General features: G+C 39.5%; 1 protein-coding gene across 1 annotated transcript; it reads right to left on the bottom strand.

Annotated features, from left to right (window-relative positions):
• Window positions 1–1,941: 1,941 nt before the first annotated feature.
• LOC124949425 (cilia- and flagella-associated protein 43-like) lies at window positions 1,942–7,297 on the bottom strand. Its single transcript, XM_047494427.1, has 8 exons — window positions 6,736–7,297; window positions 6,378–6,666; window positions 5,853–6,314; window positions 5,156–5,792; window positions 4,301–5,093; window positions 3,932–4,218; window positions 3,445–3,870; window positions 1,942–3,357 (listed from the first exon to the last, which is right to left on the bottom strand). The coding sequence occupies exons 1-8, from the start codon at window positions 7,295–7,297 to the stop codon at window positions 1,942–1,944; spliced, it is 4,872 nt and encodes a 1,623-aa protein (XP_047350383.1).
• Window positions 7,298–13,761: the final 6,464 nt, after the last annotated feature.

Here is a 13,761-nt window from a genome sequence, read left to right as displayed (position 1 = left end):
AACGCGACGTTATAGGAGCGTACGCGTATCCTGTTTGGTCGTACAATGAGAAGCGTTGATCGTATCCATGGATATATCCTTCGAAAAATCGAAAACAAAAAATAAGGAAAAAAGAAATTACTCAACTCTCACATAGTTTCGTCGAGTTGTTTTCTACTACGTACAGAGGGATCATAATTTAAATTCCTCATGTATTCATTTGAAACAAATTAAATTTATTCTATGGATACGAAAAAAATTTGCATGCTTTTTTTATTAAATTATTTAACAATTTCCAATAATCAATATATATATATATATATATATATATATATATATATATATATTGTTTCATATCATTAGAATGAAAAGGATCAATCGATTTTCGATGATTGCAAATTTATCAACTGATCTAAGGAAATAATATAACCTTGACTGAGAAGTTTTTACTTGGACTTTAGTATGCAAATTCTCTTGGTTCATCGCAGTGGACTAACGACTGTGGCAAGCATGCAGTATCTCGCGTTAAGGTAATTTCGGTCGTAACTAAATGACCGCAAAGATCTTCGACGAAGATATCGTCTCGATCCGTCGATTGATTTATGCAGGCCCACGCGGGAATGGCTACTTTGAACGTTCCAACCAAGCGAAAGTCTTACCGGCCGAGAGGAAGTTCAAAAAAGTCGCTAGTAACAAGAGTGCTAAGTATTCGATAAAAAATTGTTCGTGAGATAAATAGTTCCCCGGTATGAAGAATTCTTCGCTTTGACGATGGTTGGAAGATAGTAGTATAGTAACCAATCGATAGATATTACGATTTCGAAACAAAAAAAAAAAAAAAAGAAAAAATAATTTTAATCAAACAATATCTCCGTTTGACTTTCGAATTTTCGTTTTGAAGACAAGTTTAGAGATTCCAACGTCTGAAAACGAAAAAGGGCTACCGTTTGTCGTAATGTCCTGTCATCTAACACGACCGTCAAGCTCGGTGATTAATTGATTTCTCGACAAGAAGGAACCTGTCGACGATCGAGAGAAGAAAGAGGGGAACGAACGTGAGCAAAAGACGCCGACGAGAGACGCAAAATATTTGGGGACAAAACCCGAGGTGGCAAGACCGAGTCATTAATAAAAATCATTCTCCTCGTTAAACTGAAAATATTTGTACCTTGCAGTCGTCACGAACACCATGAACACCCCTCGCGGCTTGTGAGATCTGGATGAACAGAAATGAAAAGAGAGTAAGGATAAACGAAGATCACGTTTTAATCGTCACGGAATGAGTATGAGTTTTTTTCTCTATATTTTTTCTTTTTCATTTTTTTTTTGTTTTTCATATGCCACCTCTTTTTGCATGTATGCGTGTCTCTCTCTCTCTTTCTCTCTCTCTCTTTCTCTCTCCTATCTCTCTTTCTCTTTTTGTATTTTACGCGCGGCATCGAAAAAGGTGGGCCACCTGGAAACTTCCCAGATGAAATTGATTCGTACGCGTACTTCGCGGCGACTGGACCATGATCGTAGCATCATTCATCTCGCTCCTATACTATTAGTACTGTTATTTATGGTTTAAAAAGTCTATAGATCGTGGTAGGCTATTATGTATCCGTATCGAGACCACGTCCAACGTCGTTGATTTATGTGTCCGCGCAAATTGCCGCTTGTCCTTTGTAAGACGTTGGAAAACTTGGACGATTAAATCCCTAGCTAGGAGTATGGATTGTAATTTAGCCAAGTAGAAAAGTTCTCGTTATTCGATAACGTTTATCTTAACCATAATTAAATTGCTCCGCGTTCCAATTAATGCTATATAATATTTTTCGAAAGGCTTATATATTGATCTTTGATATAAAACGATGAAATCTCATTTTTATAAGAAACAAGTAAGCGGCTTTTACGAACCAATAGAAAAATCATAGCGGCAACGTGAAATCGAGTATCTATCGAATAAGGCTGATAAACGTTTCAACAAGGCTTCCTTTTATCGTTCGAATCGTCGAGTCTTCTAAAGAATTTCAACGCCGGATAACGTCGCAATCGTAATAGCTCGTGTTCCGTCTGCAGAGCCAAGAGCTCCGCATAATTATCTTGAAGTTTCTTGATCAGATCGGATCTCTTCATGTGAATCTGCATCTTCCGGTCCATGTACCGACGTTGCCTCTCCTCACCGATAAGATCACGGCTGTACTCCATCTCGCACCTCACCACGTTCATGTTCATGATCATGCGATCAAGAAGATCGTTTTTCCTCTTGATGGTCTCGATCTTCTTATCGACCTCTTCGAGTTTTTCGGCCCATTCATTGAGATTTTTGCCAAAATAATTCTGCATCATCGTGAGTTCCCTTTCCAAACGTTGGGTAGTTCTGTCCTCCCTCAAATTCCTGGCCCCCTTCGTTTTTAAATATATCTGTATTTCCCTAGTGAGGTTGGTGTTCTCGACGAAGTGTAGATCATCTTTAAGATCTTCGATTTTCATCTTTAATGCGCGATGCTCCCATTCCTTATTTCGAACGATCTTTTGAAAACTGATCGTATGCTTCACTGCCTTCACTTTACGTTCTCCCGCTTCTGCAATCAACACGTTTACATCCTCGACAACTTTTCTAGGTATAAGGATCGCATTTAAGGTGTCATCGCAACGACCATGCAAATCTATCTCCACCTGGCCCATTCTCATAACCAACTGAATCTCGGTGTTCACATCGAAGATCCTTCCATCTTCTTTCATTTTACTTAATATCTTTCTCAGTTCGCGTGTTCTATGTTGACTATTTTTCAATTTCTCACCGTAGGCATTTACTACCCTCTCCGCTCGATTTATCTCAGCCTGTTGAGCCTTTATCCTAAGCTCCAACTCGATCCGCTGACGTCGAATTCGTGTTAAATGTTCCCAGTGATGATCTTCTATCAAGGATGGCAATGTGCTTGGTCGTACGTCCAATTCATCCAGCAATTTCAAATATTCCGTACATATCTTTGGCAAGTAAACCAATTTTATTCGATTTAAAACGCATTTACCAAGATCGAGTAAATCGGACATATTGATGTTTTTCAAATTCGTTCTCGGTCGACGGTTGTACTGACGTAAGATAAGTTCTACTGATGATTTTCCCAAAGACGGAAATTCTAATCTAAAATTCTTGTTCAATATTTTTTCACGATTAAACATTGCTTCTAACGGGTTTAACAAATTCTTTTGAACATTTTCGAGAGATTCCAATTCCTCTTTAAGTATCATCTCGGACGTTTGATTCTTCTCAATTTTATTTTTTATCCTCTCGTAGCTTTCAATATTCTTGACACGATTGTAATTCCGTATACGACCACGTACGTAACGAAGTTCCATTTGTTTTATCGCAGCTTCCAATTTTATTCTCAACTAAAATATTATCAATAAAATGATATATGAAGATTCGACTAATAATTTTATAATAAAAATCGTTAATATATTTGTTCCATTACAAACCAGAAATACTTCATCCAATTTGGCATTAAATTTATCAATGCCTTCTTGCAAAGAAGATTCCAATTTCGCATAATCAGATTGTAATATCCTTTTGTAATATTCTCTTTCTTCCAAACGATTCTTAATGTCGTCTTCATACTTTTTAACCGCCCGAATATCTTCAACTGTGTAATCCTCTGGCTTTTTGATCAGCATACAGCTGGGTTTTGGTATGTCCTTCTTAATAATGTCTTCCCATCGAACCTCTAACACACCATCCATCATTGCCATCAGTGCACGTTCTCGGAAATCATCGGCTAGTAACAATTGCCTGATCCTTTCGGCTTCAGCTTCCTGTTTATCTAAAATTTCTTGTTGCGACGGTGAAATATAAGGTTTAACCTTCACTTCGTTATCCAAAACTCGTATGATTTCCTCAGGTTTTTCCTAATTTGATAATTCGAATGAAATATTTTCTATCGTTTCGAAAACTTAATCATATTTATACCTTAATGTGCCACGTGGGTACCAAAGGCAAACGTGGTATCGATTTATTGAACATGATTTTTAATTCAGAATCAATGTAATATATCCTGTTGATTTTATCTTGTATCACTTTCATTTCGCGTTCCTTTTTCTCATAAATCTCATTAAAAATCTTATTGAAGTAAGATCGGAGTTTGTTGCAATCGTCCATCAGGTAATGATTATTCAGTATCACCTGACCAAACCCATAAGATTCCATCTGCGAGTAATAATGAGGGGATTGCTCGATGAACCGGTGGCCCGTCATACCTTTGAACAAAACGAAAGAGATCGACGTTAAGTATTAATATGAAAGATCCGATCGACGCGTTCCAATCTGTCGGTTTTCTACCTTCGAAAGCCCTTTGCTCTGCCAGTTCTTGTTCATCGATCTCACGTTCCTCATCTCCCAAGAGTTCACCCACCCTTACCTTTTCTTCACGAGTCAATTTTAAAGGATCAACCAATGCCAGTTCAAGCTGAGATTCTGTATATATTTGCCAACATTGAAAATAGTTCGGTTTGACGATACTACGTAAAAAGGTCCTTTGAAATTCAGCATACTCGAGGGCTTCTTTAACTTCTGGGTTTTCAAGAACGAATGGAAAATTCGTCACTTCGAGAGAATTCAATATCGAAAAGATCGATTTAGCAAGAATCTTCTGAGGATCCCAATAAGTTTTTTTGATCCAAGCGGCAATGTGGTCCATAGAACTGCAATTGAACTCGTACTCCAGTCGCTTATCTTCTCGAGCATGCTTCGCTACTTTCATCGCGTGCTCGCGCTCGGCCTTGTCGAGGTCGAAAGCCGACACCGGTAACCTCTCCAGCTCCGGAACGATTTCGTTCTTATTCAGCAGTTCTACGACGACGTTCTTCAGAACCAAGAAGTCCTTCATTATGCTTGTTCTTTTCTGAGCGCATGCAGTTTCTTCTTCCTTTAATTTTTCCTTTGCTATCCACTCGACCCAGGTCAAATCGATCTCCTCTTTGAATTTATTTAATCCTTGCTTGGCTGGATTCAGTAGACTTACTAACGATGAATTCAAACTAGCATAATCAGCAAGTATCCTTTCTTTCTCTTTTTCGTATACAGAATCATCAACGAGATACAATTTCTTTGTGATATCCTCTTGCTGATCGGCCTACGCTAAATGAGTTTTATATAATTTCGATAGGCAAACAATTAAAATTATTGTAATTTTACCACTTGCTCTACTTTCTTCATTCCCACTAATGACCCATCGTGACCAAGGGCAATAGCTAAATTAGCATTAGAGTTAACTAGACCTTTCACAGATCCAAAGTCATGTCTATGATGTGTCATCATACTTGCTACTATTTCTTTTATCGACTTATTTCTAACGATGATCAAACCATCGAATGCGGCCGTCGTTAGCCAATTACGATCGGCGAAAAGACGCGCACATCGAAAATAATGATTCGTTGGCATTGTGCCAACTATTTCGATGTCTTTCGTTGTTGTTTCTAATAGTTTTAATGTTTGAAGTTGTCGTGTAAGATACGGTGTACCCACCACCAATTGATAATTTCCCGGTACGTTATATAAATTACGAAAACGATTATGTAAATTTAATGTCCCAATGATCTCTTTCATTTGTACTTGTATCTTCGATACTTTATAAATAAGAACTTGTTCTCCGACGAAATTTGTCATCGATGTAACTGGTATAACGTATATTTTAAATCCCTTTTGATTATCACACAACAACACATCGCTGATTACTTTTTTTACATGAACTTGACCTATTACTCTATACGAATCGTTTTTTAGGCTGATGCAAAAACAATTGCCAGATTTTGTATCGCTGACAACGAGGGACCTGTGATAGAACAAAATTTGACGAATTAAAGAAATATTTTCGATCAAAATTATGTCAAACCTTCCGGACGAAGAAAATTTGATTAAGTTTAGCGGCTTTTTATATAGTCTCATGTTTACGATAATCTCAGGATTCTTTGGATTAATTATACGGATGAAAATTACTTCACCCTTGTTAGTGGTTAACGCAATAAGAGGATAATCTGGATGCGAAGCTTGACAAGAAATATCACCGATCGTTTCTGGAGAGATTCTTGCTATTTCCACTCCAGTATTGCACTCTAATACTGCTAAGTCCTTAGAATTGTCGCTGGTTACTACTACGTGATGGCACCAAGGATATACAAAATCAAGGTACCGATAATTAGCACCGTGATAATAGTATTCTTGTATTAACGGTATTGTATGACTTTCCAAAAAATGAATTTGCATCAAATATCCTTCTAGTGTGTAATAAAATAACCAATCATTCTTTAAAGGGCATGCTATCAATATATAAGGTTTTGTCGTAGATTTAATACACCTGTTGATCAGGACATAAAAGAAATACAAATTCGAACATTTTTTAATTATAGAAAATACGTACCACTCTTTATTCCAAACATCATTATTAATATATTTTTTATAATAACATATTTGACAAAATGTAGTCCTTAAAATTATTCCATCACGATACCAACAAATACTTGGCATTTCATAATCATTGCATAATCCGCAATGTTGAGAATAAACGATACGATACACATTCGTACCATCCTCATTACTCAAATATATGTGTCCGTCATGATCAGTTATCGCCAATATAGGATCACCTGGTAAAGGACACCAATCTACCCAACGTATCGGCTCATTTTTTGGTAGTTTTATCTCATGATCTGTACTGTACATTCTCAATCTTATAAAATTAAATATACACATCGGAATAATCAAATCTAGTTACATACCTTTAAGAATGTAAGTCTTGCTGATTACATTGAGACTCCAAATAAACAATTCGCCACAAGTTTTCCCCAATTGAGCTATGAGTGTTGGACCAGTTTGATTGATTCTAAGTATCTGTTTAACATCATTTTGCATGGGCGTGTTAACATTCATGATTTTTTCACCAGTTCTCCACGACCAAAGAATCATCGAAAATTTAGGGTAATAACCCACTGACACGAGATAATCCCCTGCAGTAAAGGCAATAGCCGAATATCCGTTTTTTGATCCTTGTATGCACTCGGATATCTTCGTCATCGAAGGATAAGCAAAAATAAGGATTCTAGGTGTGAGAATCTTTTCAGAAAACGCAAAGATCGGAATTGTGGCGTGTGCTGAGAGGCAACAGGCACCATCACCTGTATTCTGATCGACGCAAGGTTTCATGAATCGTTTTTTCTGATTAACATGAAAGAACGTTATGTGAATTCCATTGGACCAAGCGAGAACATCTTTGCCTATCCAAACCATTTCCTGAATCTTTTCACCGCGCGTCCAACATGGTCTCCATGTGTTTTCGGGCATTTCTCGATTTATTAATAATAACCTCCTAAAAAAACCTTTACACATCTATCAATTCGCAATGTTTTGAGGTGAATGTGGTTGACAATGGAACTTCGAGGAATTTCATTTCTAACAAATCGATACGATCGAGGGATATCGAAGGGGGCTTGAAAAAGAATCATAATTAAATGTAATTAAAAACGGAAGTAGTTTTGTTTGAGATGAAATATCAAGAACGAGTTAATCGGGCACGTTCGCAGACTCTTATCGGTTAGAATGAGGTCCCCGGCAAAGGTGAGTTTGGCAGGCTTAAGACAAAAGGTGATTAGGATACTCGGAGTCGATGCTGGTTTATAAAGACCCCCATAGCGTAGCGTGATGAGGTCAAGCAGCAGGGAGTCATCCGTATAGCAGAGCCCGATCAAAAACTTATCCTTGCAACGTGATATACTGCCTGTACTGCTTGCTGAGACTGTTTTTTTCCTTTTTCTTCCTTCGTCTCTCTCTCTCTCCCTCTCTCTCTCTCTCTCTCTCTCTCTCTCTCTCTCTCTCTCTCTTTTTCGCTCAACGAAGAAAGGTCTGCATGGTGTCTTGCCCTTCTGAGACTCTGCCCTTTGCGTATCCACGACTGAAAGATGCGTGTTTTGCGTCGATCGTAGGACCCAAACTTACGGTCTTGCCATTAAAGTGACACCCGCTGAGACGCGTATTTGCATAACTTATCATCATCGACATGATCATTGAGACTCCCTTTTTCGGTATTTAAACGGGGGAGATAATATACATAGTTACATGTGTGATTAAACTTTCGTTTCTTCTGAATTTTACACTAACACTATCATCAACGCCATGGTAATACTGTAGTAACAAGAAATTCTGAGACATACAGAAGCTATACGTTCGAAGGTCCTTTGGTATTTGTACACGTGTGTGAACTGTGGGAACACACGAATCCGAAAAGAAGAAAAAAAGTAAAAGGAAAAAAGAAAGAGAAAGATCAAGGGAAGGAGAGAAAGAGTCATCGAATAAGGAAGAAAACAAGGAAGAAGGAGATGAAGAAATGGTGAAAGAGGGAGAGAGAGAGAGAGAGAGAGAGAGAGAGAGAGAGAAAGAAAGAGAAACGGCGGGTAACATTTAATCAGAGCCCACGGTGAAGTACACGGTACGCGTATGTATATAGAAGCGGTATATGGTTCGGTTAGTTTTTGCTTGGGAGGTTGCCTGGAAATTGGCGCCAAATTAGTAAGGAGGACGAGGCGAGGCTCACGATGCCTTGGGCTGCGTGACGCGAGACATTAAAAGTAACCTCTGCTCTTGTACACCCCCGTCCCTCCATCCCGGATTTCTTCCACCCCAAATCGGCCTCCTCCTCGTCTGCAACCCTCCTCCTCACTCCTCCTCTTTTCTCCTTCTTCTTCTCCTTTACTTCTTCCTTCCTTTCCTCCTTCTTTCTACTCATCGAATTCACAACTGCCACTACCACCACCATCATGGCCATCAGCTAGCACCATCACATCTACTTCCATAGACAACGTCCGTGATCCGTGGTGCAACAAAACGAGAAAATTTAGAAGAATATCTCACTCTCTCTCTCTCTCTCTCTCTCTTTCTCTCTCTCTCTCTCTCTCTCTCTCTCTATCTCTCTCTCTCTCTCTCTCTCTGTTTCTCTCTTTCTCTCTTGCTTTCTTTCTGACTCACCACGGTAATCACTACCGTCCAACGAAACTGAAAGAAAGAAAAGAAAGAAATAAAAAAGGATTCGCACTTACGTAGAGAGAGCCAGGTTACTGCCTGATTCTTTTCGTATCGAAGAAAAACGAGAGAAAGAGTAAAGGTGGAAAGGGTATCCTGATGAACTTCGTGTTCAGTTAACGATAGTGCGAGAAAATTCTGAAAGTAGATATGATTTTTTAGCGCGAATCCTTCCAAGCGTTATTTCTCGAAAGAAACCATAAGTTCTCTTTGTTTTAAAGAAGAAGAGAAAACCATTGAGAACGTTCGTAAGAAATCCTAGAAATAAAAGAAAGGAAGGAAGGAAGAGGAAAAGAAAAAAAAAATAGAAGAAAAAAAATGAAATAAAAAATAGAAATAGAAAAGGTGAGGAAACTGGCCAACGCAGGTCGTCGTTTCGTCGAAGCAGCTGCATTTTAACGGTTGCATGTTTCGGTTTCGAGCTGGTGCTAGATTATATGGATGCATCGCCGCGATCACAGACAAACGTTTAAATCGCTAAACGTTAAATTATACGCGGCTCCGCCGTCTATCCTCCGCCCATAAAAAATAATAGCACGCTCGGCATAGATTCGCCTAGCTCCCGATTTGGTATCTCGTCTTTTGAACAGCTGCGGTCATTTCTTTGGGTTCTTCGGTATGTATTATAGATCACGTGCCGTCTTTTTCAGGATAGACCATAAGATCTTTCAAAGTTTTAAATTTATTCTAAAAAATAAATAGTTAGGTATATATGGTATCTTGATTACTATTTACTCAGCTTCAAACATGAGTAATATCATCAGTGCATTGGAATATACAACATATTAATAACAATGTCAAGAGACTATTTGTATCGGACCACACACGAGGGCGGGTTGGTCTCCTAGTCGGTAACATTAATTAGCATTCGTCTTTATAGCTCGCTTGTGACTCTTAAGTATGAAGAAGGCATGCATGTAGCGGCATCAATGATGAAAGCTTTGACTCTCTCTCTCTCTCTCTCTCTCTCTCTCTCTCTCTCTCTCCCTCTCTCTTTTCTCTTTCTTTCTTTTTCTATATATTTATATCTACGTGCGCGGCAAGCACCAATCGACAAAGCGATCTTAAAGAAAAAAAAAACTAGAGAGAAGGTATAGCGTTGCCACGATGACATATGAGCTACCAGACTCTTTGTGTCGCCATGAATACCACTTAAATTGGGGAACGAGCCATCAGGGCTCGCTACTGAATATCATCGTGATGCCGAGCCGTCCGTTCTCCGCGATTTATCACCTCGTGACTCTTTACGACGAACGGATTACAAAATCTGCGTCCTTGCATTTGCCTCTTTGCACCCTCCACGTCTCTGAACCATAGGGAATGCGAACATACTAGAATTCAAATTGGGATTCCATAACGTGGTGAAAGGATAAACTGTTACCGCCTTCTTTTCCTGTCGATTCATCATCATGCTAGTGTCATCGAGTTCTCGAAAGATCTAACAAATGTTCCTCGTATAATATAGTAAGAAAATATTGAAGAAATTGGTCTGAATTAGAATGTTGAAGCTTAGGTATCGTACGTATACTAAATACGTAAATATAATTTTACGAAGTATTACAAGTTTATATGCTTTGAGTCTTAGTGAAGAATTTTTAAACTTGAAATAATTGTTCTCTTTCTTTTCTGAATAGGAATCTGAGATGTCAACAATGAATAAGAGAAAAAAATAAGAAGTTAGAAAATACAAGAAGCCGGAGTACATTTCTTTTCTTCTTTTATTTGTTACATGAGTGAAGCTTGTAAAACAGGATCGAAGGTCGGAGGTTCCGGTTAACGCGCAACCGCTTCGCATGACTGCAGTTGACGAGCACTAAAAATTTCGACTCTTTAGCGAGGCAGGGCGAGAAGGCTCCGGTATAGAGGCAGGTAGATATATAAGAAGCAGATGCGTCTGTCATTAATATGAACCGGCGAAGCTATTAATAACCGGTTAATGAGGACTCTCTTTCTCTCTCTAACGTCCCTTCTCTCTGTCGTACGTGCGTGCCAGACGAGGTCCTGCCGTAAGATAGGGAGAGCGTATGCGTATATACACATCGCCAGTTCATATTGTACTCCTCGGGTATACCTATATGATTGTAGAGTGTATCGTCAAAGGGCTCCGGCGAACCTCATGATTTATAATCGGCTGTGTCCCTTTTTATTCTTCTGCTGTTCTTCTGTACGTTCTGATCGTCAAAAAATTTTGGATTTCTTTTCTTTGAATCGATATAAGTACGGTCGAATAAATTTACAATCTCGCAGATAATAAAAAATATTCTACATAAGTATTAATGTATCTGATCAATATTATAAAGTGTAAATTCTTGTTGTAGGTACTCTATAATTTCATGATGAAATTCGTAAGATGTCTCGGACATCAACGAGTCGCTTCCATCATTCCAAGAGTCGAAGGGTAATTAAATGAGAACCACTGAGTACGAACGCAGGAACGCCCACGCCATGCATCAACCGTGACGTAGATAGGTAATGCTGCTGCAGATGGAGAAGATGGTCCTCGGAGATATACCCTTGGTTTCTACCTTAGTTAGGGTCAGCTATCTCGCGCGACCCATCTCCGCCTATCCAATCACACACTGCACACCGCGTATGGCACGCAAGCGATAATACACGGTGTCCCAATTATCCCGCGACACGGCAAGGCCCACGCTCTCGCCGTGAGAGCATTTTCAACACGCCCCTGCTAGCCCCTCCACGTGAACGGACCAGCAAACCCTGGCGCCCCTCAACGGATGGTTCTCATAAAGGACGAATCCTCCTTCTCACCTCCTTCTTCTCCTCTTTTTCCTCCTTCTCCTCTTCTTCCTCCTCCTTCTTCTTCCTTTTCTTCTTCTTCTGTAAATCCTTTCCCTTCGACAAAACTCACATGATTCTCAAGAGTAAGACGTATTTGGGGATTAAACAGTAAAATTCTAATGAAAATGAGAACCGTGTATCATACTTATTCGTAATCTGATTCCTTTTCTTCTCATCTTTCTCCTGTTTTGAGACTGTAATTATAAATTCGACAAATATGTTTACACTTATTTTATAAAGTTATATTTCAAGATGGCGAACATTGTGTTGATAGGATGCAAAATGAAAGAAAAAGGTCATCTCTTCGTTAAAGTAGAATCAATAAGACTTCATCGATATGACAAATTGCCCAACGATTATTCGGATGATCCTAAAATAAGTCCTCACCAAATTATGGGTGATTTTCGACGGTGAGGCGAAAGTACGATCGTTCTTAAAGTGAAAAACGTGATGAATACACGAAACTGCGATGTTCTTGATGCTGTATAATTATCGAAAGACGCGATGGAGGTTAACCACGCCCTTGTCCCCTCGGGCGACCAATCACGAGTGTCGCTGGGGTCGCCCTGCGGCGGGGACAGGAACGACGACACTCCGACTCGACGAGGACGCGGGACGAGTGGCATGGCGCGCTGAGAGGATATACATACCTACGAAAACCACTGTCCCTGCCCCTTAACTTTCTAGAAAATGGTAGATATCTCTTACCACCTACAAACTGTCTCCAGATTTTCTTATAAAAATAGTCTGAATTTGGATCTGTTCAAAATTAGAGATATTAGGAATATGTCTATGATAACTTTGATTTTATAACAATTTGCTTTGATCGAAAATAATTTCTTGATTAGAAACTATAGTACTCCTATGCCGATTATTTATTTCGTCTTGAAAGAATCTTGAAATCATTATACCTGAAAATTCTTTAAAATCTTCTATTTCGTCAGAAATAGCTTGAGCCATTCAATTCCAATCGATCTCTCGTCAAATAAATACCAATAATATCACTAATACCAATAATTTCCCCTATAAAATTTGAAAAAAATATCGTTCCTTCCTGTTACCACTAACCCCAACAGAGAGATCAATAAAAATCTTTTTGTAAGAGCAAACTTAATTCAAAGATAAATCAACATAAATTTAAAAAAGAAAATCTTGCTTTATGGAAACATTTTCATAGGAGAAGTCATAGAAGCCCCACCTACGAAGGGCGACAACCGACTATGAAATCTGTCGCAAAGATCTTCGTCTTCGATTAACAGAGAGGAAAAGTAAGAAAAACCAGGAAGAACAGAGAAATGGATAGATAGATGAAGAAAAAGAGAGAAAGAGAGAGAGAGAGAGAGAGAGAGAGAAAGTGGGATAAAGATAGGTGATGTGGGAGTCAGGAAGGGAGCGAGAAGGAGTAGTCGAGAACGAGGGAGGGTCGTAGAGTGACAAACTCGAGAAGACTGTCACCGTGCTCCGCGAATCACGGACGAATCGGAGGGAGGCTGTTGTCGTTGGTGGAGGACAGCTCAGTGAAGGACGATGTCAGAGCGCAAGCGCCTACGACTACTGGACACGCGGCGACACATCGATCCACGCTTCTACAACCTCTCCTCCACCTACCTTTCCTCTTCCTCATTCTCTTCATCCTCTTCTTCCTCCTCCTTCAGTGCTTCCACCCATCCTCTTCAGCTTCAGCTTCTCCCACCGCTTCGTACACCCTCACCCTCTCGGTCTATATCTGTCTCTATCTCTCTCTCTCTCTCTCTCTCTCTCTCTCTCTCTCTCTCTCTCTCTCTCTCTCTCTCTCTCTCTCTCTCTTTTCCCTTTTCTCTCTTATGCGAGTACTCGGTCTCTCTTCTCCATCTCCTTCGCCTCCTTTCCTTGATTAAACCGCGTTTGCCATGGCGTTGTTGCTTACGAAAGTATCCGCCGCGCCGTCGGTACTC

This window comes from Vespa velutina, chromosome 5 (assembly GCF_912470025.1).
Source record: "Vespa velutina chromosome 5, iVesVel2.1, whole genome shotgun sequence".
In the NCBI taxonomy this organism is placed as follows: domain Eukaryota; kingdom Metazoa; phylum Arthropoda; class Insecta; order Hymenoptera; family Vespidae; genus Vespa; species Vespa velutina.
Note: the sequence above shows the minus strand (reverse complement) of the source record. Positions and strands in the feature narration are given on the sequence as shown.